This window comes from Corvus moneduloides, chromosome 1, assembly GCF_009650955.1.
Source record: "Corvus moneduloides isolate bCorMon1 chromosome 1, bCorMon1.pri, whole genome shotgun sequence".
Classification (NCBI taxonomy): domain Eukaryota; kingdom Metazoa; phylum Chordata; class Aves; order Passeriformes; family Corvidae; genus Corvus; species Corvus moneduloides.
Window position 1 is genome coordinate 8,048,236 of NC_045476.1, and position 25,709 is coordinate 8,073,944.

The 25,709-nt window shown below is 47.7% G+C and overlaps 1 protein-coding gene and 1 long non-coding RNA gene across 2 annotated transcripts; both read right to left on the bottom strand.

Annotated features, from left to right (window-relative positions):
- Positions 1-2,331: 2,331 nt before the first annotated feature.
- Positions 2,332-5,746, bottom strand: LOC116439505. Its single transcript, XR_004238180.1, has 2 exons — positions 4,181-5,746; positions 2,332-3,682 (listed from the first exon to the last, which is right to left on the bottom strand). It is a non-coding gene; the product is annotated as an uncharacterized LOC116439505 (long non-coding RNA).
- Positions 5,747-5,758: 12 nt separating this feature from the next.
- On the bottom strand, positions 5,759-15,665 carry SHH (sonic hedgehog signaling molecule). The gene is made up of 3 exons (XM_032099140.1): positions 15,104-15,665; positions 10,099-10,360; positions 5,759-6,570 (listed from the first exon to the last, which is right to left on the bottom strand). Exons 1-3 carry the CDS (start codon positions 15,410-15,412, stop codon positions 5,864-5,866), a joined length of 1,278 nt encoding a protein of 425 aa, XP_031955031.1. The 5' UTR covers positions 15,413-15,665; the 3' UTR covers positions 5,759-5,863.
- Positions 15,666-25,709: the final 10,044 nt, after the last annotated feature.

A 25,709-nucleotide genomic window follows, 5' to 3' on the forward strand; every position in this document is an offset into this window, starting at 1 on the left:
CTAATCTTGTTTTAACTCTTTGGTCTCCATCCTCTCAGAATAAATGCAAAGAGAATATAAAGGAAGATTCTTGATAGATGGGATGCAATGCTGCTGTATTTAGGAAAACTGTTAGCTGATTGAACAATGCCAGTCCTCAGAGGGATGGAGCCCCTCCATCCTTGCAGACATGCGGGACCTGACAGAGGGTGGCCTCCAGCAGCTTGCTCTAAGCTGGCCTGGGCTGAGATGAGAGCTGGGACCACCAGAGGCTGCTTACAGCCTAAACTGCTCAAAACAAAAGCGCATGAAATGCTTTAATGCTCCAAACTAGCCAAAGCCTGAGCTGCCTGAGCTGCATCCTGCTTGTAAATAAGCTTCCTCCACCCAGGGGAACCCTATGACAGATCTGTGACACAGTGTCTGTCTGTCATGAGACCAAAAGGATGTTGCTGTAATTGCACACAGACGTAGCATCCACTCCCTTGCAGCGAATGCCACCAAAAGACTCAAAACTTGGAATGATACAGCATTCCCAAGGATATTTTCCTGTGAGTACATCCCCTTTTCAAGGGGGCATCCTGGTGTCCCAGGGGTCTGGTCCAAGGCAAGCTCTGCCCCAGAGATGGGGTGAAGAAGAAGGGGTCCCTGTGCCATTCCCAGAGTCCAGCGAGCTGGGCAGATCTGCATGGTGTTCTCACAGCATCCCTGCTCCCCTGTCCATGTTCAAGCCCTCCTGCCCTTGGGCAGCAGCCAGATGTGAGTTTGGTGGCCAAGGAACCCTCCACAGTCACGCCACACAGAGCATCCCTTGTCACCTCTCCTCCTCAGTAATACAAACGGACATTTGTTCACACCGAACTGAGCAAATCTAATATTTATTTCACATTTAGGACACAGGACATCAAAACAAATATTTTTATCCCAAAAAGATTTCCTGACCTTGTGGTTTCACTCCTGATTTGCAGCAATATTTGTCTGAAGAGATGTCTTGCTCTCACTTAAAAATGAAAGGAAAAGAAGTTATAAAGGATCCTGCACTCAGCTTTAAGGTGCACAATTGCCTGTGCACCCAGATCACCTCTGGATGCCACTCTTGATTTCACTGGAACCAGGACAAGACCATTAAACTCGTATTTTCCTGGATTTGTTCACTATTTTTCATCCCTGAAAACCAAAATTACTTAAATATGTAAGCCTAAACACCCCAAATGCAAAGCATTAAAAATTATATTTAACAATCTTGGCACAAACAGACCTCCTATCAAATCTGAGACAGCCCCATCGCTTGTAAAGATGCATTTTTTAAAGATGATTTTTTCCCTTTCAGCCTGCAGAGGCCAAGGATCACATTAACACTGCTCCTTTGAAAGCTCTGATGGGCTCTGTACATGGAAAATTGACCTTTTTTTCCAGTTAAGTTTGAACTAGTTTTAGGTAGAAACTGCTGAAGAGAGAATTTCAAAAGCTTAAGAAATTCAGTGGTCCCTTATGGATTGCAGTAATGAGTAAGATAAAATGCTCTTTCTGGTTTCCTTCCCCCTGTAATTGAAATAGATGCTGTACTGGGGCTGCAAAACTGCTGCCCAATTATCACCCAACCAGGCTGATTTACATCTGCTCAGCCGCGGCGTGACGTGAAATGCTCAGGAGGGCCAATGTAAACATGTTTATATCCTGATAGGATATGCTGAGCTCCTAATATCAGGATAATAATATTTTATCTGTATACATATATGTGCATATATATGTCTAACCATCCAGCTAAGCAAACTTTCCCATGTGAGGGCACAAAGAGCTGCTGGCTGAGGCACAGCACAGCTACTTGGCTGTGAAAGACCTGGTTCACCCCAGTGCTTGGCTTGGATTTTGGTTGCACTGTGGATGTGATCCTCTTTTACTGGCCCATCCAAGCTTCCCTTTGGAGGGTTTCCCTGGTGTCTGAGCACCAGGGCCCTGCTTGAACTATTGGTCAGGTAAACACAAACTACTCCCAGTCTCATTAGGGTCATTTCTCACGTTCGCTTGGGTGAGGGAGGTGGAGAGGACAGGCAGCTGCTGCTGGGCTGCCCTTCAGGGCACCTCTGGCCTCCCCGCAGAACCCTTCCAAATGAGTTGGCTTTGCAAAGCCATGCAGTATTTCACAGGTAAATGACAGACTGTCTACGTGGCTGTAGGTGGGAGGAGAGGGATGTTGTGACCACCACATGAAGCGGCACCAGCACAATTCCTGACATGTTTGAAGAGTCCAATACCAAATCCCACAGGATCCCCACTCTGCGTTTCAATGTCATCAGGGTAAAATCCTCAGAAAGTGTGAGATAGGAATGCCATCACATATCAGACATTTCAGGAAGTCTCTGTAATTTCTTTAATTATTCAGACAACAGAGCACAAGGATAATAGCTTCAAGTACATTCTTATACATTATTTTGACAGTAATAGATACGTATTTAGTCATAAACTATTCTGTAGCCACCACTATGTGTACATTTTATACAAACTATTGCCATACTTGGACCCTGAAAATGGACAGTGACATCTCCTAGATGTTTTGCACAAAGTTATGGCAGTACATCCTTCATATAAGAGCTGTAGCTATGGGTTGGATTGGCCCATCTAAGGAAGCACTTCTAACACACCACTGAGGGGTGATCCTGACGAGAGGCGCCAGAGGGAGAGGTGAAATACAGACATGATGAGAGGAGGACATGAAGCTGCTTGGAATAAGTGCAACGGAGAACATGGCACAGCATTTCTCTGCTCGGTGAAACAGGCTGATCCTGGCGTAAGAGCATCTTAGCTTCTCTCACACCCCAAAGCTCTGAGCTCATCTCGGCCTTTGGGTGAAGATTAAATGAGGCAATGTCTGGTGTGGTCCCATCCAGGCACGTGCCCTGCCCTGACACAAGCTTGGGCTCTGGTCTGATGGCTCTTTTACATCTCAGTTGTGATTTTGACTGAAAGCCCTCAAGCCAGTGGCTTTAAGTTTGATCATTGACATCCCTAAACACCTCCACCACCCAACCTCTGGAGAAGGGACCTTCCAACACGGTCATTTCTTTGAGTGCAAAGGCCTTAAAAAAGGTCAACCACCTCTCAGAGACACAGTAAGAGAGCTCAGACACCCAGGCGCTGCTGTACTAAGGCCAGACTCTTACAGCAGAGACTCATTTGTTCCACGATCACATTCTCACATGCCCCAAATAAGCTGGGTTTGCAGCCCCCAGCACATCCCAAAGACAGGGAGGTGGCAGAGTCCGAGCTGGGGTGGGCAGCAAGCCCTCAGCACCCACCAGGCAGTCCACAGTCCCCCGTGATGCCTCATGTCGGGTGGGCATGGGGTGGCTTGGTTCCTCTCCTGGCGCTGCAGTACGCTGTGGTCACTCCGAAGTCTCATCAGCCTGGCCATGTCCGATCTTTGGAGGCTGGAAGTGGGCCTGGACTAGAGGTTGACAGGAAGAAGAGACCACATCCATCTGTTGGGGCTTGACACAGCAGTGCTCATGCATGGGGCTCGGCCATCAGCTCCTGACAGTGCTCCAGAAACTCCTAGGATTTCAGCGTGGAAGAGCACTGTCTACACTCTCTGGAGATGGCCCCAGGCAGGGGCATTCCGGGAGGCCTTGGAGCTGCCGTCCATCCCGGCAGAGAACATGGCTGTTTCTCTGGAGCAAAAGGCCTGGTGGATGAACATCCTAGACTGGTGAGTAATGGAAACCAAAGAAAAGGTGAGAAGACATTCAAGGCAAGCTCCCTTCCAGCACGGTCCCGTCGCAGACGCGCACACACATGCACACACAATGTTTTGCAAAATTTTTAAAGGGATCCTGGAAACCCTCCATGGAGGAGCACACGGTGCAGCAGAACCTCACTGATCAGCACCTGTCAAGGATGATCCCCTTGGGGTGGGTTGGGGCTGGGACCAGGCAGGGGACGCAGCGCTGGCCGCACCACTCAGCTCCTAAAACACATCTCCAGCACATTCACCCATGGGTGGCTTGGGACGGACTCCTGCGTTACAGCTAAGGAATGTCTCTCAGGATAAATGAACAAATCTTTATCCTTTTGTTTGTTTTGCAAAGGGCGTTTGGTCTGTTCTCAGTGGCCCCAAGCCCTGTGCTGTTATTCAAAGCGGCCAGTGAAATCTGGTGGCCATCTCCTTCTTCCAGCATCAGCCACATGAATCCCTCTAACTCACCAAAGTCAATGTCTCTCCCTCAGGTTTCCATCTTCTGGGCACCCAAATTGAAGCCCACTGAAATCCCGGTGTTGTCCCAAGGTGAAGACAGCTGCCTGCCTTCACATTAACGTGCTTCAAAGGGAAAACTTGCTTTAACGTCCTCAGAAATCAATTTTAAGAGCCATCCACAGTCTCCAGACCAGACTGGGAAGTGGACATGGAGCCGGTGCTGGAGCTGGAAGAGAGGAGCATCACCTGAGCGCGGATGGGGAGCCAGGGCTCTGGCAAAGGAAAACCCGTCTGCCGGTCGCTCGTGCAAATAAGTGAGGTTCTACTGTCAGTACAAGAGATTCCAGGTTATGCACAGATGTGATGGATTCATTTCCTTAATTAAGTACCAAAATTAAATGTTATAAGCAACACATCTAAATAAAATAACGGGCACTCATTTAGGCATCATAATTCCTAAACCAATAAGCAAAAAGGAAAAAAAAAATGGGATGCACCAGGAACTCTTAGTTATTATATACTAACCAAACTGTGCATGGCACATTTTATTTCTATAAAACTATTAAAACTATTACAAAATATTCAAAAATACATTTTAGTAAATTTACAGCAGTTATTTCTCAATTTATTAATGCAAAACATCCTTTTCCCCCCTCTGTACAAACTACCATCTCCATCGTCACAGAACTGCCGCCATGTGCGCTTTTTAAAAAATATTATTTTCTAATAAACTTTTTCTGAAGTTAAAAATAACAAAGTTTCTTACGGTTTTTGCAAATAAAAAGTTTGTGTAACAGTCTTGACTTCCATGAACATGGCCAAATGGTGTTTTTACAACGCAAAACATGGAAAACAATACAGGAAATGATGTTACATTTGAAACTATTTAAATTAAAATAATATATTCTCATATTTTACACTATTTCAAAAAACGAAATGTGATTCAGTTAAGTATTGATCTCTCAAAAAAATCTAATTTACAATTCTGTGTATAAAAATATAATTTACGGACCCCCATGAAGTTTGTCTTTTTTGTGTGTGTTTGTTTGTTTGCTTGTTTTTTAGGCTTGCTGAAATGAAGGAGCAATGTAATGGAGAGATGGGAAAGTACAGAATTTTGCTTTCTGAAAGTCAGGACACACGTGACATGTAGAAAAATAGACTCTGCGCAGTTTTACTTGGCCTCACAAAATAATTTTTTCCCCTGTGAGTACAGTTCACATGATAATAAATTATCAAAGAAACTATTTAAGGCTCTTGAAGGTCCGGTTCATATCATTTAAAACATCTATTCAAAATACCAAAGAAATAAATATCCAGGAGAGGAGGAAAAAAAAAAAACAAAACAACCAACAAACAAAACAAAAGAACAAATAAAAATATATATATATTTATAAACTAAACAGAACAGAACTTCCAGGGGTCTTTGTTTCCCTTAAAGTCTACTTTGGACTGTCCTACTTAATTATTATTATTTTATTATTATTATTTTTAAGTCTTAATCCGTGCTCTCTTTTAAAAATATGTATTTTTTTCTTTTTTTACTCTTTTAGGTTTTTCTTTTCTTTTTTTTTTTTCCTCTTTTTTTTTTTTTGTTTTTTTTTTCTCCTTTCTCTCTCTCTCTCTCTCTCCCTCTGTGTCTCTGTCTCTCTGCTGGAGCCTGGCGGGTGGCCGGGGTGGCGCAGGGTCCCCTCAGCTGGATGACACCACCATGCCCAGCGGGTGCAGAGAGTCACTATCCAGCACCCAGCTGCCGATGCGGTAGAGGAGCCGAGAGTACCAGTGGATGCCGGGGGTCGGCGGCTCTCCCATCGGGGCGCCCACTGCGGAGGGGCAGAGCGCGGCCAGCACGGCCTGGAGCAGGCGGAAGGGAGCGAAGGCCCAGTGTGCCCAGCTGTGCTCCTCGATGACGGCGTAGCACGAGGCCAGCACGCGGTCGATGAGGATGGTGCCCTGGGCAGTGAGCGGGGCGTAGGCGCCCGAGGCCTCCTCCCGCAGCGACACGCGGTGCACGGCCGCCAGCAGCAGCCGCCGCCCGCCCTCGCCCAGCACGAAGACCCGCTGGCCCGGCCGCACGCGGCTGGCGAACAGCGCCCGGCTGCCGGCGGCCCCGTCCTGCGACTGGTTCTGCTGGGGGGCCACGAAAAGGAGGTGGGCGGCCGTCAGCAGCAGCCGGGCCCGGGGCTGCCGGGTCTCGATGACGTAGAAGAGCTTGTGGGAGCCGTCCTCCCGGTCGAGGAAGGTGAGGAAGTCGCTGTAGAGCAGACGGCCCTCCGTGTCGGCCACCAGCACCCTGTCTCCCGGCCTCAGGTCCTTCACCAGCTTGGTCCCGCCTTGCTCCAGGTGCACCGTGGCCGAGCCAGGGAAGCAGCCCCCAGATTTGGCCGCCACTGAGTTTTCTGTGCGAGGAGAGAGGCACAACAGGGTTAGAGGAGGCGCATGGCAGGCTGGGTCATGGGGGCATGGGGGAACTTATCACTTACCCAGCCACCCCAACCCACCCAAGAAGGTGCAGGACACAGCCCCACTTTCCTCTGAAATTCCTCTGTTCTCACCTATGAACACGCCCCATTTGCACTCAGTGGGTCAAGTGAGAATCCCCTTCCTGCCAGCTTTGAGCCAGTGCGTTTCCCTCTAGGTTAGGAGTTACAAGAGTGATTTGTCTCATTAAGGAAGTGAGCCAAAATATTTCCACTGAGAAAACTGTTCCAGAACAAAATCTCTTCTGGAAGAACTTCTCACTTGGCTACTGTTTACCCTGCACTGACACCTGATGCCAGATAACTTGCAGGCTTTCAAAGCCAAGTGGTTTTGCTGGCATAAAGTTTCATCTCTAAGCAAGTGCCTGTGCTCACGATGCTCGGGGTGCCCACTCAGCTCTGACTCAAGGAGAACATCTAGGGTAGCAAACAGCAGGGAACAGGAGGAGGATTTGCCTAACATGCGCACAAATTTTGCCACTGCAAAGCAGCAGCCCGAATTTCCCCAGTTCTACTCCACCATGCTGCACAAGCCCCCATGCTGACTCCAGCCCTCACTGCTCTCCTGCTCAGCAGGAGTGGTGGCTACTGGGGCACTTCCCACTCTCATGGCACCCCTGCTTGACATCTCCAGTGCTCTGCTTCACTCCTCTTTCAAAAAAGGGTAAAGTTTCTCCCTCCCCACTAGAAGAAGGATGCTCTTCCCTGTCTCAGGTCTTGCGGTCCCAGAGCAGCCCAACACCTGTGCCAGGCCCAAGTAAATGCCTCCTTCACCTCCTCCAGCTCTTGGGAGTTACTCATTTTAGATACTACATGCTGTCATCATCTGTTGCTGCTTTCCAGTGCTACTGAGTGGAACAATTTCAGAGTAAAAGAAAGCGAAAGTAACAATGAGACTCTAAGTCTCTCTTGCAAATCACTTTTTGGAAGCCCTACTGCCTGTGGAGCAGTGTGAAAGCTGTGTTCCAGGCTGGTCTCTGTCTTAACAGAGGGACTTGCAGTGTTCCTAAAAGCTCTGGTTTTCTAAATATTGGGTAATACCCCATAGTATGTCATGGTAGCAAGTGTCTTTGCTACAGCTGTTGAGATTCCCCATCCCTCCCTTGCCTTTCCCCGCTGTCTCCCAGTTACTCCTTATATCAGTTAAGAGACCTGGTGATTTAGCTCCTAAAGATGGACAGATTTTATATTTTGCCTCTGTGGCTGTCACTGAAATTCCTATGATTTAAACAAATCCTTGGAGTGTCTCCTAATGACTTTCTCAGGAAGGACAGGAAGGGTGAAAATTAGACCGTTATTGATTTGCTAATGACTTTATCACTTCTCCTTCAGAAATGAAGCAGCAAGATCTCCAAGGCTTCCCTCTTCAGGGAGGACATGGCAACAAACAAGCTATGTGCTTTATGTGGAGGCCTCTGCTAGCAAACTACACCTTCCTACAAGCCGGCAGTAAAGGTCTGGCTAGAGCTCTGTTTGCATATTCAGGGACTTGATGAATAGATGTAGTAGTGTAGCAGCTCTACAAACATGCCAGTGAATTGGCAGAGGTGTGAAAATCTGCTTCTTTGAGCAGTGCTTGTTTGGGTTCTCTAATTAAAATCCAATAAAGGATCAGCATTGTCATTCTGATTCATGTAATAAATGCAGACACTCTTGGAAGAGAGGACACTTCCATTTTTTTCCCAGCTTCTTCCCCCCCCTTTTCTCCCCCTCCCTATTTGTTCAGGTGCAGAAACCCTATGTGCCAATTCACACACATACTCTCCAAAAAACCCAGGACCTTCCAAGCACTATTTGCACAGCAGAGCCACTTTTCCAAGGCACTCAAGATCTGTATTTGAATTTTAAATGTAGAAGCTTGCTCTAAATACTTGCTGTAGCGCATTATCAATGTCCCTTTTACCACCCCTGCCTCTCCCTCCTCTGTTCTGGTGACAATAATTCAGGCCTTGGGGGAACTCTTCTTTGCATTCCAGTCTCCTGGATCATACTTTTTGCAAACAGAGATCTAGATAAAGAATCTTCCTGCTGGCATTATGGGATTAATCTTCTCATGAGATGCTCTGTCATGAAACGAGGTTTGGACAGTTTAAGATCAGGCTGAGAGGATGGAATTCAAGCCTGCTCCCTTCAGACTGCCTCGTACAGTCACACGACCCTGCCTGACACCCTCTAAATATTGCCCCCAAGTCCGTGTGTGCCGAATCTCAATGAGCAGCTTGGGGTTGCTCCTCTCCTATGAAACACCCCTGGGGTGGATTAGGAGGCGCTCCTGGGCTAAGGTCATCGCGCACCACAATCGGACACCTTGCGCTACAAAGCCCATCTTGGCTATTGAAAGGGGTGTTTCGGATCTCCACACAGCTGACAGTTTTGCAGGGCCTCTTTTCGGCTAGAAAGGACCCAGGAGCTGAACAAAAGCAGTAGCAGGCTCTCAGGACAAAGCCCACATGGGCCAGGAGAGGTGCTCAGCCCCTGGGGAGCTCTGGGCTGTAATGGGGAGAATAAACCCCTCCTGCAGGTGGGCCGGGCTGGTTTCCCTGCCGTGGGGCTGCTGGGTTCGAAGCAAACGGCTATATTTAAAGAAAGCCCATTATTTTCTTTTGCAGCCAAGTGTTTCTTGACACATCCAGCAGGTTGCTGGGCTAGAGTATGCTCTTAAAAAGAGCTTTGGATGTCATACAGCTGGATGGAGGGAGGCGGTGGAGCTGGGGGCTGGCACTTGTCAACAGATTTGCTACCCCAAAAAACGAGTCAAGTGTGAAGAAAAGGAACTCTGCGAGTTGGGGATTTCTTGTGAGCTGTTCCCGGGTTGAGACAGCGTGTGGCGTTGTAAGCACAGGGGAGGGGAGGAAAAAAATTATGTGTATGTGTATCCCTGTCTGGGAATTTCCTAGCGGCTACCGCTGAAGGAGGCTGGGGACCACGTTACTTATTTATTTTCCTGGCCGGCTCCCACTCGGAGATTAGCGCTCGCGAGTAAGGCGTGCAGCCAGCGGGGCGGCTGGAGACGGCCACGAGTGTTTGTGTTGAACATGCTCCTTGGATGGGGAAAGCAGTAGATCCCACGGGGGGAGGAGAAGGGTGTGTGGCTGCGACGCAGAGCTCGTGGGAAGGCTGGCCGAGCAAATCACCCAAATAAAAACGCTGTGAAAAACAGTTGCAGCTGGGCTTTTTTTTTCCCCCTTCCCCTTCATTCTTTCCTTTCCCCCACCTCTGCTACGGCGGGGTCACTAAGAGGCGGGGGAAGGCCGGCTGCGCCCTCGGGGCTCCATTCCCATCCCTGCGGGAGCCCGGACGGGGCGGGCCGGGTGATGGGGACCCTGCAGGGACGGGAGGAGGGAGCCCGGCGGCAGACACAGGGCACAGAAGGCTCTGGGGCGCTGAGTCGTGGCCCGGGGGTGTCCGCCCACTTCGACGCGCCCCTGGGCAGGCTGCCCGCCTTACCTGCTTTGACGGAGCAGTGGATGTGCGCCTTGGACTCGTAGTAGACCCAGTCGAAACCAGCCTCGACAGCCAGGCGGGCCAGCATGCCGTACTTGCTGCGGTCCCGGTCCGAGGTGGTGATGTCCACGGCGCGGCCCTCGTAGTGCAGGGACTCCTCGGAGTGGTGGCCGTCCTCGTCCCAGCCCTCGGTAACCCGCAGCTTTACCCCGGGCCACTGGTTCATCACAGAGATCGCCAAGGCGTTCAGTTTGTCCTTGCAGCGCTGCGGGGACACGGGCAGACAGGGAAGGGTCATTGTGGGGGTGCTGCAGCCAGGGGAACACTCCCCCTTCTCTATCTATACCCCCCTGGGCCTCATCCTGCCCTCCCTGCCCAGCCAAAGAGGGGGCATCCCTCCGCTCCCCGCCAAACACACCCCAGGATGGGCTCAGTCAGAACTGAGCATCTTTTCCCCTGCTGCCAGGGAGGGACGGGGAGGCAGGTGAGGAGGAGGAGAGTGAAACCTGGGGATACAGGATGAACAGACGCTGAAACACCACAAATACCCACAGGGACGAAGCCGCCCCCTCACCCGGCACCTGTTGCAGGGACAGGGGGTCCCCCTCCGCCGCACCATTGGCGCTGGGCTGTGAGTGTGGCGGTTCAGAGCCACCTGCATGCAGCGAATTCCCTCTGCTAAGTGCCCTGTGCCTTCCCGAGAGCAAAGTTTCTGCCCAGAACAAACATTCGCCATATATCTCGGAGTCACGAATTCCCCCCCGGAATGTCTCTCCTGGTCTTTTCAGCTTAATTCTGTGTTGAAAAGGGTATCAATACATGTTAACAGCCTTTATGTGCTGTAGGGAGGGGTGGTTTATTTTTCTCTCCCTTCGCCCATCACTCATTAGAGCCCTCAAAGCTGCATGGGCTGGAAGCCTTCACTCTGCTTCAAACATACATCGGCGCTCGCCTACAAAGCCGAGCAAATCCATACAATAATATAGCTCTTAGTGGGAAGATGAAAAGCAAGGGAGGGCCAAAGAGGGAAGTTAAGCAAAGCAGGGATGCCATGCAAGATAGGAGCCCTTTTGTGTGGAGTGAAACCCTTCCAACTGCTTGGAGAAGGCACTGCAGGGTTTTTCATCGACCTCCAGAGCCACCAGCCTTCCCTGGGTTGAACTGGGCCCAGCAGCACCAGGGCACGCAGGGACCAAGTAATAAGGGGCACAGGATGGGGGAAAATGAGGAAAAGGGGAGCGGCAGCCCTGGAGGGGGATGAGCTCTAAATGAAACCCTGAAAGTTTTGGGGGGATTCCCATCTTAGCCAGGCAAGGAATAGACACAGCAGCAGTAGGGGAAAAGGACTCTCAGCCCTACAGAAAGAGAAAATCAGCACCGAAAGCATTGAAAAGTGCTTGACTAAAGGTACAGAGTTAGAAACACACACTTTGCCAGCTTTCTTCCTCCTTTTTGAGAGAAAAACAACCCATGGATATACCCGATGTGGTTGTCTTGATGCAAGTATCGATGTGGCTGAAAGCCACGGTGGGATTCAGTAAGCTGCGCTCCCAACAATTTCACTGGCCTGAGTGCCATGCTTGGCCTTCTGCAGGACCCTTCTCCCCAGTGGGCTCACAGCACACCCAATAGCAGACCACAAAATCCCCCTTTCACAGCTCCCAGGAAGGCAAAGCCCCTCTGACGACGCTACTTTTAGGGACGTGACAAGGTTGCTCAGCAAGAAAGATCCCATGTGTCCACCAACAGCCATGAAAGTGATTCCAGCAACGTACAGGTATCCGAGAGATATAATACACAGTCGTGAGCTCACTTTGGACTCTCTGGCCTACCGTTTTATGGAGAGAGACGGGTGTTTGGGTTTCGGCACCATTCCTGGCAGCAAAGTGCAGCAGCACAAGGAAGTTGATTTATTTTTTTCCCTCTCCCTCTCACACCCGAGTGGATAGATACGCTCCTTCACTGATTTACAGGGGAAGAGGGGCGAAGGATCAAACATGTCAGCTACTGATAAGGCGACAGCACTGCGCGACACGGCGATGTCTTGCCCCGCACGGAGGAGCGGGCGCGGGGGGCGCGGGCAGGGACGCGGACAGCGGTGCGGGCAGCGCCGAGGGGCTCTGGCCGCTCCGGCCCTGCCAGCACCAGTTCCCAGCTTCAGGCGAAATAAAGAAGAAGAAACAGCGTCCTAAAGGACTTTTCTCCCTTTTATACTGCCTGAGCTGGATTGTCAGAGTCAAAAGCCGTGAAGCCCAGACTATTTATTAATTCATTGGGTCGTGTGCCACAAATCAAGCCCAATTCTGTTCAGCCACCGTGAAGCTCAGCAGGGCTGCCTCCACTAACGCTTTGTGTGGAGGCAAAGTTGTTCAACAAGCCCTCTCCTGCCAGCTCCTAATCTCTTCACAAATGAATTGCTTGAAGGAAACACTTAACAGGTACCTGTCAGTGTAAACAACCTGGTGGGCTTCCTAAATGCCAAGTTGATCTCTAAATTCCTCACATCACGCACCGGTTGTGTGCCTGCATTACACGAGATTGCTATTTTATTTCATACAAATTCCAGCTTTATCATACTGACCTGGCCTCCTTATCTCTCTCCCGAATCCAGCCAATGGCCGGGTTGGGGGGAGGAAGGGGAGGAAGGGGGGAGCCCTTAGCAAACTGCTGGTGTCACCTGCAAAGTTGAAAACCTGACTTACCTACCTCTGTTTGCGTTCGCCCCCCCTCTCCTTCTGGAGTTAATATTAACTAGCGGCTAATGCATTCGGCAACCACTCTGCAAGTTTAACGATTCTGTCCATGAAAGATCTCTCCATGGTTGAAGGGCTCCCGAAGCCGGCGTTTAAAGGCTGGGATTTAACGAGAGGTTGCTGGCCGAGGGAGAGAGGGAAGGAGACGAAAGCAAGGCAGGGAGGCCAGCGGCCGGACGGCACCCCGGGTCGCCGGGGAACGGGGGACAAGGGCAACCATTCCGCTTGCTCCCCGGTCCCGCTCCGCTTCCCCTCTTCCTGCCTGGCCCAGGGGTGCCGGAGCCCCGCTCGCTCCCCGACCACGTTCCCCCACCTCGCTCCCCTCTTTGCCGCCGGGTACCCGGCCCTGCGGCCTCCCCGGCCCCGCTGCTCTCAGCCCACCTCCCCCCTTTGTGTCTAAGGCACGGGAACAAGCACTGAAGGAGGGGGGGAAAAGTATTTGTTTTCGTTTCGTTCGTCTGAGGGAAGTTGACAGAAGGTCAGGAGTTCAGACGCTGCCAGCTAATGCAGCGGGAGCGGCCAGCCGCGTAGCCGGCGCGGCGTGCCCCGGGAGAGCCGCGGGGCCGGGGTCAGCACGCAGCCCGCCCCCGGCCCGCAGCCCACCGCTCCCGACCGTGCCCCGGCTCCCCCCGCGCCCGCCGCCCCGCTCCGCTCCTCTCCGCCGCGCACACGCACCGGCGCAGCCGCGCAGGGAGGGATGCGCCGAGCCCCGGCGGGAGCCCGTCTCCCGCGGAGCCGCCGCCGCCGCCGCTGCCGCCGGGCTGCGGAGGGAAGGGTGAAACCCGAGCCGGCGCGATCGATACGCGAGGGGAGTAAGTGGAGCTGAAAATGCGAGAGATGCGGCTCCGGAGGCAGCGGGGGCGGAGGACGGCGGGTGCGCGGAGGGGCGCGGGCAGCGCCCGAGAGGGGACCGGCACCCGCTCCGCTCCGCTCCGCACCCCTGCGCGGGGCGGCGGCGGCGACGGGCGGAGGCGCCGCCGCGCTCTGAGGTGCGGTGCGATTTAAGGTGGTCGGGAGGAGATGGTGGCGGCCGCCGGTCCCTCGCCCCGAGAGACCCGGCAACGTGCGGAAAATCAGGCCGAGGAACGGGGAGAGTTTGGGAAATTCCACCCCCCACCCCCCCTTGCCCGCGTCCACTCCCCGCCTAGTCCTTCCAGGCGAGTCCTGCTCTAGCACTGAAGGTGGGGCTTAAATGTATTAATATTAAAAAAGCGCTGTTGACCTATATTTGGAGGAAACCCATTTCCAGTGTCTAGATTGCATGTAGTTTCTGAAACTCCGGGATTGGCAGAGCAATTGACTTCACCGAGCTCTCTGCTGAGCATGAATAATAATTACGAGGTGACTCTCGGAGCGGTTCTCTCTCACATTCTTTCTCTCTTTCTCTTTCTCTCTCCTTTATCTTTTTTTCTTTTTTTTTCCCCCATAAAATGGTTCCGCAATCCGATTCCACCCGAGATCCAATATTTACCCAGTTGTAAACCTTGTGCCATCAGATTTTTTAAAACAGAAGGTGATGCAATGCCGATAAGTTGCAAGTCCCTCCCCTATGGAAGTACCAAGGCATTGGCGGCGAGCATCCTTAAAGAAATATCAATATATTTACGCTCTGATGGGCACAATTGCAAATGATGGTATTGCAATACGAGCTATATAATACGGAATCAGATGAGGAACGGTCGATCCGGCTTCAGCTGCCTTTTGTGAGTGCACGACTGCATGCCTACTAAATTTAGAATATGCTCGCGAGGAAAACAATAATAATAATGAAGGTTAAAATGAAATGAAGGAGAAAAAAAGAGAAATTAAAGAATATATATATATATATAAATCAAGTCAGCAGGAGCAGCAACCACGGACTACGTTTGTAATAATGAGTGGGTGGCCTGGCGGTCACTATACACTTGGGGTCCGCTGAGCTGTATGCAATTCGTTTGATCAAAGTGCATCCTTGGGGACAAATGCAAACAGCAATCACTAACCAAGTTACAGGGAACGCCATGGCACGGTAATGACTGTAAGTATCACACAGATTTCCCCACCGAATATCTAAACACCTCCAGCTCCAGCCCCTGCTAACTTGTCTGGATAGATGGTATTTACATTTAATGGGGAAACTAGCAGAGTTTGGAGGGGCGGGGGGAGGAGGGGGAGAGGGAAAGGGGGGGGCTTTCAAAAATACTAAGACAGATGCGTCCTTTAGGATTGCTCAGAGAGGTTAACAAACACAAATACAGGTATCTCTGTGGCTCTACCTGAGTCATCAGTCTGTCAGCTCCCGTGTTCTCTTCATCCTTAAAAATAATGTCAGGGTTGTAATTTGGGGTTAGTTCTTTAAATCTCTCGGAGTTTCTTGTGATCTTCCCTTCATATCTTCCACTGGCCCCTAGGGTCTTCTCTGCCACATTGGGAATAAACTGCTTATAGGCTAAAGGGGTCAGCTTTTTGGGGTGTCTCCTTTTTCCAATGCCCCTGCCTGGTCCACAAGTCAGCCCAGAGGAGACTAAAAGAGCGCAGATGAAGCCCACCAAGAGAATTCTTGTCAACAGCAGCATTTCGTCCATTGAATCCAATTACTTCAAAGCTCTCTGTGCCTATCCCTGGCTGTCTCTCTAGAGCTCTCTCTCCTCCTATGTCCTTGTCTGCTTTCTGAATCGTATACTATCCACCGATCCCTAGCAAGACAGGTGCTGGAATGGCAGGCTTTAGGTCGCTGATAACGGAACACATCGGAGTTTGGTCGGGAGACAGCAATCGAGAGACAAAAAAAGGGTCTGATTTTAATGGTAGCAAAGCAAGACGCTTGTGAGAGGAGTCTGCCTTTAGTTCTATATTATAGCTGCCAGGGCCGAGAGCTGATTGGCCAAGGCGAGACAAGCTTGTCTTCTGATGTTTTAACCCTCAAAAAGGCAACAAATTCTTGAAAGATTTTTTTTTCCTTTTACCTGAAGGGCTTGGAGCTGAGAGGGGTGGAGATCGTGCTTTCTTGGGATAACATCAATTACACGCTTTTTTTTTTTTTTCTTTTTTATTTCTTTTTTTTTATTCTCCTTTTTTTTTTTTTCCAAAAACTTTCTTGGCAGAATGGTACATTTGTCAGCAAGAGGAACAGATGCCTCTCTGAAAGAAGGGAAAAAAATTAAGATTTGCAGGCTGCCTCAGTGCAAGTCAAGTTTGGAAGGGCAGTTGTGGTTAAATAAAATGCCGAATTATCGGGGCGCCGTGAAAATAGGAACGTATTTGGGCAATATTAACGCCCCGGGGGGGAATAATGACATTTCAGAGCGCACCCACCTAAATGGCTTTGTAACAGGTTTCTTGCCCCTGAAAAAGGAGATTGCTCTCCCTCCCAAAGACATACATTTTTAAACACATTCTCCTTTTAGCTGATAAATGACCACTTTAAAAGCAGAAACAGGTCTGATGCGAAGCGGCAGTTAAATGAAGTTAGGCTGTCTGACTTGTGTATCACACAACTGCAGTGTGGCACTTTTTTTTTTTTTTTTTTTTAATAAAATCAGGACTATCACCCAGTTTAAAATAACGTTGTATCTTCTGAAGTGCATGAATAATCAACTGATTAAAAATAGATGCTCTCCTGAGCACGCTGGGGCTATATTCTTTGTTTCTTTGGTCAAAGTCGGAGAGGAGCGTTTTAGACTCTTACACCTCCTTGCGGGGTGTCATTAAGTTTTTAAGAAAAGCATAGTGTTGAAAGCATCCGCAAACACAATTAACAGAGATCGATCCAAGCAAAGTGAATGGAAAGGGGATAAGTTTAATGTTAAATTAATTGTTATCTCATGCAGCGTGGCAAGTGATGTCTTTATCCCGATCTCCAAAAGCTACTAATCAGACAAAGGTGTTGAGAGACGAGCAAAATTGCAGAGATGAGGCTGATAGAGCAGGTTAGACAGATCAGCAGAGTCCCATATGAACAAACACTTCTCTGCCTGTAAAGTGCTCATTTGCTTTTGCTCCTAAGAAAATACAACTTGTCCTAGGAGCTAGAAACTTTCAGGAGTTTTTTAGGAGTTCCTAAAAATTCCAGGACGGTGTGCTGAAGTAATTCAAAATCCACTTTCTCAGAAAAACAAAACACATCCAAAAAATAAACTTTATTTAAGTTGTGGGGTTTAAAAAAAGGAAAAGAAAAAGAAAAGAAAAGAAATTAAAGGAGCTCTTTGGGGTGAACAATTATATGGGAGTTTTCCAGTCTGTGACATGGAGCTGAGTAGTAATCAACTTAACCCTTGTGAAAATGGATTTTTAAATTAGTTTTTAAGTGGTAAAGAACTTGTATATACGTAAACTGTAACAAGCAGGTCAGCATGAACTTTTCAAGGGACCGAGTGGTCTTTTCAGGTAAACTTTAGAAAAGAGCCGAAAGAAGTGGTCCGAAGTGATCTCACGCCGACTCTAACTGGTGCTCTTTCATCTTTTTTAGCCTATGTGTTTCTTCTGCTATTTATGTTTCTTTGTGGAGTTTCAGTGAATCATTGATTTCTCTTTCCGACCTCTAAATTGAGGAGTTTTAACTTGGAAATGGGTAAAAAGTTAGAAAGTCAGCAGCTTGGCTTCTAGGTTGTTATCAACCAACTTAGCTGCAGAAACAAGCTGTATAACATCTAAATACCTGCTTCATGCTACTAAAAAACAAACTTAAGTTTTATCTCCCTGTCTGCGTGCATGCGAGAAGACAGATACAAGGAATATATAATTTATACAAAAGAGGGTAAGTTCTTTTGATGTGGTTGCTTAAACAGCATGACTTGATATAACAGTTGATTAAACAGCGCCAAGAATAAAAGCTATTCTTAATGGTGTGGAATACTGCAAAACTTTTACCGCCCCTCTTACCTTGTCCCCCTCCCCATGGAAAGAAGACCGATATCCCAGGCACTAGATTGGTGGACATCGCAGTGAAGAAGTCTAGAGAATAAGTATAAACTCCCTCATTATCAGATTGCCATATGTACAAAGCAGTCACCCAAAGATTAACAGGGAAGGAAACGCAAAGAAGGAATTAATTAAATGCAAGTAATAAATGCGCGGGGGGGGGGGAAGGGGAGAAATCAAGAAAAGTTGTAACTGTGGGAAGCTCGAAATCCCCCTCCTATCAAATTAGATGTGAAAGAAAGCAGAGCTGGGGGAGCGGGGAGGCTCTGCTCAGCTTCAGCGCAGGCTGGAGCTGGCGGCGGCCCCGCCGGGAGCGGGGCGGGGGGAGCCGGGGGGTCCGAGGGAGACCCCGGGGGAAGCCGGGGGAACCGGGCCGGCGCTCCCGCCCGCCCCGCAGAGCCTCCGGGGTGCGCCCTGCCTCTCCTCCCCACGATGAGCTTTTCTTCTTCCTTTTTAATTATTATTTAAATGCCACAGCTTCTGGGGAAAAAAAAAAACCAGCCCCCAAGCCCCTCGCTCCCCACTCCCAGCAGCACGGTGGGCGGGGGTCCTGCCCTGCCCCGCCGGCCCCAGCCCCGGCCCCGGGCTGCCGGGGGAGCCCCGAGCCCAGCCCAGCCCAGCCCTGCCCACCCCACTCCTCAGAGGCAGCAAACACCCCAAAGCAGCAGCAGCAGCCCCCAGCCGGCACCGGCGCCTTCTTTGGAGGGTCCACGGCGGCCCGCAGCCACTGCTGTCCCTATGGGCCCCGGGGTCCTTCAGGGCTGCCCAGCGTGAGGGAGCAGGGGACGCCCCTAAGTGCGGCCCCTAAGTGCAGCCCCCTCCCTCCGCTGCCCTGCCCACATAGCCAGCTCCCTTGTGGAGCTGCCACCAGGCTCCTCATCAGCCCCCAAAGCCCTGGTGGAGTGGTGGGGAGCCCCTTGGGTCATCCAGACCCTGGTGCTCTGGGGTGCAGCCCACACCACATCCCCTGGAACATCCACTACTGACCCCACCGAGTCCTATTGCAAGTACCCACCACAGACAGCCCCATGGCCCGGCACTCCTCGCTGGCACACAGGCTCTTCCAGGGGCTCTGCCAAACCCGCTGGGAGCTCCCACTGTTGGGGCATGGATGGGGCCATTGGGCAGCACCATCCAGGGCTGTCCCAACGTGGCCTGGGCTGCAGAGGGGCAGTGATGGATGCACCCAACCCCCAGCCAAGCTCTTTGAGAAGCAGATATTATCTTTTTTTTTTTATGAAATCTGGATTTGCTGATGGCTGTGTGCTCTGCATAAAGCCAAGGAAGGGCTCAGACTGCACAAGTGAGGTTGCTCATTGGACATTTGAAGTTTCTGTGTATTTCTTGCACTTAATACATTTAGGTTGATGAATCTCAAAATACAGAAAAGTGCACATGCAAATGCTGTGTGACTTTTAACTGGATCTTAACTATTTAGCATCCTTAATAGCCAACATTTGTGTTCATGCTTAATATATAATTTTTAAATAAATCAACCATTTTTATAGCATGAAAGCTTCATTTCTGTAGCCTCTTTGCACCTGCGGTGCTTCCCAAGAAATTTGGGACCACAGCAATCACTGCTAGAGAAGTAGATCATGAATAACCAGTGAAAACAGAGCTTATACTAGAGTAAAACTGGCATAAAAGGAAGGAGACTCAGGCAGGATTTTCACCTGAAGCTTTGCTTGATTCTTTAATATATCTTTGTCTCCTTCATGGCAATGTTAAACTATTTTATTTAAAGGAATTGGTGCACATCCCTTGTTTCTCATCCCAGTGGTATTGCAATACCTATCTTCAAAATAAACTTAGAAATTTCAATTCACAATTACTGGCTAGCTGGCAACTATATCTTTACAATGACAAGCAGAACAAGTCCCGTTCCTTGGACTTTCCTTCCAAAATCCCCAAAACCCTGGCACCAACAAGAAAAATTTAGCTTGTAGTTTTCCACACATTTTGGTTTGACAGCAAAATTCAGGGAGCCATGCAGCCCAAACCTGGTATTGCTTTGCTGTGCCCTTAGTCTGTGGGCACTTCTGCTACAAGAAAAAAACATTCTATGTGTATGGAGAGGTAGAAAATGTTTGCTTTCCAGAAAAACTGTGCATTGATTTTGCAGTTTTCATATGCATTTTCTTGTGGATTAATGCTAATCGTTGGCTTGAATATGGTCAATAGAGCCTTTCATCATACATGCAAAAATTTTTGTAGGCAGAATGATTCATAAGATGTCGTTATCTAAGTTTTGTTGTGTATTTGCTGTTGAACCAAACTTTAAAGCAGAATTTCCCACAGGTTTACTTGTTTCTTCAGCAGGGTGATATGCAGTGTCTGATCATAGGTTTATAGAGAAGCCCTTACATTTCTCTTTTAGGTCTTTTCATTTCTCCTTGAATAACCCAACAGTTTCTCATTCCTAAAGTCCCAGGCAGGAGTGAGTATCAATTTTTTTTTCCTTCCTTCCTGGATGGTGATCTGCATCCCTTTTGCTGTTACTTCCTTCTGGTCATGAGTGGGGAGAATCCCAGCTGAGGTGTTTCTGTCCACGGGGACGGTGGGAGGGAAGCAGCCACTAGGGGAGCTCGATGTTGGGAATAACCTCTCAGCACCTTCCTCACAGTTTACACAGCTTTTCTGCAGTAGAAATTTGAAAGCAGGTGTTCAGTTACAAAAAAAAAAAAAAGAAGAAGAAGAAGAGGAAGAAGAAGAAGAAAAGCAGCAACATACCAAATGGGCAGTTTCTGAGCTTTATTTTAATTTTTTTTTATAACAATTTTACAGCCAAGTCTCCAGAAATTATTTTCTTGTTGCTCTGTACATTGAATTGTGAGGTGAAAAATGGCCACAATACATATTTCCTTAGTTTTTGAGAAACCATAAAATTAGGAGATATTGAGATGTAGCTGCTTTAGCAGCAGCCATGAGTACAAGAATATCTAATGTTTAGTCCCAGTTGTAAAGTTGTCTTTCTTTCCTGGTCATTGGCAGGTGACTTAGATTCTAAGTTTGCATCACATAAACATTGCTAAGAATAAACCTTCAAAAGAAATCATATCTTTCTCTTGTCATTGTTATAAAAATTGTTGACTGGATTATTAATGGTTAGTATGTTAATTTGGGTTTTGGTTGCTTATCTAAGGAATTTATCTGGGCAACGGAGTCAATGATCATTAGAGGTTGTGGGTGTATGAAGAGCCAAAATAGATCTTTTTCTCCATGCAGGTCAATACCAGCAGGTTCTTACTCGGCTGTCTTTGGGTCCCACCTATTCACAAATGTATCTCTGACTAAGAAGAAGCTATTTATTCTAATAGACTTGCTCTCATCTTTTTCAGTATCAATGACTCTGGAAGCTAATAAAGTGTTTAGTGTAAATAAAGAGCCTATATTTAATACATATAAATACTCCCCACAAATGGTTAATGAAAGAATTAGCTTTTAGCAAGATCTACATTTTAATGTACTGTATTCTGTTCAGAAAAGGAAAAACCAAAAAACCAAACAAACCATGGATGCATAAAAAGCATTGTGAAATTCAAGTATTTCTTAGCTGTCTGACTTGCACTGTTTTTGTGTTTTAGGGAAAAAGTGCAGAGTCATATTTTGGAATATCGAATGATAATGGATCTCCTGCTCTATATGATATGACAGCCTGACAGGGGATGCTAAGAGAAACCCGAAGGCATGAGATAAATTCAAACTTAACTTGCTGGCTCTTGCAGTGTGAGGTTGGCTCGTTCAAAGTACACAAACCAACAGACTGGATCAAGGCTCTCTGTTTGGGCAGAGATCAGAAACAAAGCTTGCCCTCTAAAGTCCACCTCATAGCCAGATCCAGCCATGGTAACCACTGTATTCACTGGGCCATGGTAGCAGGAGAGGTATGTGCATGATTGTCTTAGTTTTTCTTGTTTCCTTACATTTGCAGACAATTTTTGAGCATAGTTTATATGTTTTCTTTCTTTTTTCCTGGCATATTTACACCCCAGCTTTTTAAAACGCTTTGTTCATGCCAGTCAGTTTAGCAATGCGCTTGTTAAAACAGTTCCTAATATATTGTATATGACTGAAAATGACTTAATTGTTCTATTTCTTTCTGACCCCAATAAAAAGTGTCCCTGATATTGTTTGAGTCACTCTCTGTTCACAAGCGCCTACATATATGTCACCGGGTGACTTTGAAACATTTCTTAGATACATCAGTTCAACTGCTCTTATTTATTTATTTAGATTTGTAATAATGACAGTAAATGGCCATCTGAATCAATCTGGGCACTTTGCAGTCATTAATACTGCAGCATTGATATCACATAACACTATTATAGTGCAATAAATTACCCATATGCCTCGTCTGTTGCCCAACCAAAACAAGAAATTCCCATATCTATCACATTGCTCATTTATGCCCTTTCTCTCTAAAACACCTTGATAGCGGAAAAAAGGGCTTTGAAATGTTCCTGGAAGCTTAACACAACCCTGTCCTTTCCAAGGGAAGATGCAGATACAAAAGCTGAGGAAATGGCATGTGGGCTGCTCCATCAGCTAATATGTCCTTATGAGCAGAGAAGGGCCCAGTCCTCTGCACAGCCAACTCATAAAGTTGCTTGTATTAACATGAGAAAACCTCAGAAGGACATATTTTATTGATCACAACCGCAACCAGATTGTGTGACAGTTCAGGAAGACTTCTGCTCACTCATCTCAAACGATGTGGGGCTTCCAATGACAAAACCAAACCCTTGATTTTTGTAGAAACCCGTTCAAACCAAGTCACCGACACAGCTGTGAAACCAGTGTGAAGCCAGAACTAGGAGCAGGCTGTCACGCTGCACATCATCCTGAGCTTCCATATTGGTGTGAGAGATAATGTAGCAGTGCCCAACTCAGCAGCTTAATCTCCAAGCATGGAAGGACTTGGGTAACTGCAGAAAGATTGGCACCTCAACCCCACTGTCCTCTGACAGCTGATGATGCAGGAACCTCTTTCATGCGGCTTCCTTCTGAATATGCAGTAGCAGTAATGATTGTTTTTACCTCAAGTAGATTTCTGGAGCATCTTTCCTGGGGAAACAGAGGGAGGGAGGGAAAGAGGGAGGAAGGGAAGCTTCTTGAGTGCAAAGAGTCCTCTGTGCAACCATGAATCTCAGAGATCCTGTGCTGTTGTATCATGGGCTGGAAGGGGAAAGAAGCTGAACCAATGATTTTGCAGAAGCAGCAGCTGGAAGCAGCCGTAATCCTTGGATTCAAGAAATTGGAATCCTTTTTCCAATTTCCCACAGGATCCCCTTAGAAAACCCGTTAGAACAGCAGACTTGACCCTGGTAGGCCTTGATTCAAAGTCCTCTGGATTCAACCGAAGCCTTTCTGTTGTTTTCAGTGGATTTTGCATCACTTTGATGTTAAGTCCATCACATTTGTGTTGCTCAGAGCAAACTGCTTGTGTTGCTGTTAACAATTCCTCAGATTCATACATAAAAGCAGAGAGCTAACACTATGGTTTTATAGCATCAAAGTAGCGTGCCCTGCTCAGTTCCCTGGTGAGATTTCTTTGGGTAACTCAGCAAGCAGCTCTACAGGGTAACAAACTGAATTAACTATTTGTGCTAGATAGTCGTGTCTCCTTCACAACTGCAGCAGTATTGCCCAAATCTGCCGTAACATGACAACTAATCTATTGGTCAAATTTGTTTGTAGAATTAATCAATTCCAATCACTAATTGCCTTTGGGCAATGGTTCAATTATGGCCTCATCTTTTGCTTCTCACTGTTGTAAAAACATCTAAGTAAGTTTTGAAGAGCAATTTGCCTCATTAACACTCAAAATCAGGCAGTGTTGATGCTGATGCTTATTTTTTTCGTATAACCATGTTTTCTGCACATGGCCTCTTCGTGGGCATGGAGGAACAATGCAGTGACGATACCATAGCACACAGTGAACCACACTAAATGCAAATTAACATTGATAACCAAGAGAAGCCACTTTTGAGGAGTATGATGCATCTCTCACCCCAGTGCTGGAGTTGTGAGATCTCTGCATCTCTTAAGGTTCAAACAAAAGATACTGTTTTTATTTCAGCTCTTCTCTGTGTTTATTTTTCTGTATAGAAGAAAAAATACTTGCTGGAGGTGCAGAGTTTTCCTCAGAAGGAAAAAGCACACTCTTGAAATATTCATCATAAAAAAAAAACCAAACCAAAACCCCCACACTCTATTACTTCACTCAGCCTTTCTTTCGGAAAGCAAAATAAATCATAATTTATCCATGGAGGCTTGAAAATCAAAATCGTCACAAAGTAGCATAAGGGCAGCCTGACAAAATAAGGCACAGACCATAGGCTAGGAAATTACCCACCACGTAAATAAGGTGACACAGACAATTGGGCACTGAGATCTTAGTGATTTTTGAGGCAGGGGAAAATGTTTTGCTGATATAAACTAACGGAATTTTGAAATCGCTCCAAAATGCACTACCTAAAGACAGGCAATTTTTTGGAATGTGTGCATATTATGTCATTATATCTAAATATGCTGAGCAAAGAGCAGGATAATATTTCCCTTCCCTCTATGCTGTTAAAATGAATTCAATTTGGGGAAAACTGCTCAGCTTTAATCAGTATTTTTGAGCATTAATATCCAGTTGAATCCCAGGGCAAGCCAAATAAGCTGCAGACATTGGTGCAGCTTGATATTGCTATTTTTATTCATTTCTGTTTATTGCAGCAAAGCTTAAATGCCAAGAGAGAAATGAGCACCACCTTACTCGGCTTTACCCAAACAAATATAAGAACATCTCTTCTTCAAAGAGCCTACCCTTTTATTTGTACTGTTTGTACTTCACCTTATCTGCATGAAGACCCATTGAAGTAAGTGGAACAATTTACAGAATGGGGTATATTAAGATTTCCAACCTGATGCAGCAAAATGAAACTTCATAAAAGTCCTCAGCTGCTCCTGATAGGATGCAGTGGGAGAAATGCCTCTTTTGCCTCGGCTGAAGGTGCATCCGTACATTTTAAAGCTTTCTGGCCAAACTCATCTCTAGATATTGCTGAGGCAGTTATATTCAGAGTGATTCAAACAGGACTGGATACTTACATAATTGGAGTATCTATGCTGAGTAGACAGTTTCAAATGATGTGTGAGCTTAAGTAATTTTTGACAGAAGTTTTCGTTAATTATTTGGAACCAGGAGGAAACTCTCCCTTTAAACACCTTTTCATGTAAATAACCATTTTGAGGATCTGCCAGCAGTAGTCTCTGAACCTGGCTGGAGCCAAGGGAGAAAAGGTTTTAAAGACTCCTGGTGATTTGGCAGCACAGTGATCCTTCTTAAGCTATGAGTTATGCATCTGCAATCTCTGGCACAAAACTGAATTGTGACAGCTTCACAAGCCACTGTGAGAGGGCATCCTCACTTGTGGCAAATGTGCAAGATAGGCTTATCACAGAATCACAGAATGGTTTGGGTTGGAAGGGACTTTAAAGACCATGTAGTTCTGACTCCCCTGCCATGGGCAGGGACACCTTCCACTAGACCAGGTTGCTTAAAGCCCCACCCAATCTGGCCTTGGACACTTCCAGGGATGGGGCATCTGCAACTTTTCAGGGCAACCTGTGCCAGTACCTCACCACTCTCACAGGAAAGAATTTCCTCCCGAGATGTAAACCTCTCTTCTTTCAGTTTGAAGCCATTCCCCCTTGCCCTATCCCCTCATGCCTTCCTCAAAAGTCCCTTTCCAGCTCCCGTGTGGTCCGTTGAGGTACTGGAGGTACTATAAGGTGTCCCTGGAGCCTTCAATTTTCCAGGCTGGATAACCTCAACTCTCTCAGCCTGTCTTCATAGGAGAGATATTCCAGCTTTCTGAGCATCTTTGTGGCCTCCTCTGGACCTGCTTCACCAAATTCATGTCCTTCTTGTGTTGGGGACTCCAGAGCTGGACACAGGACTGCGGTGGG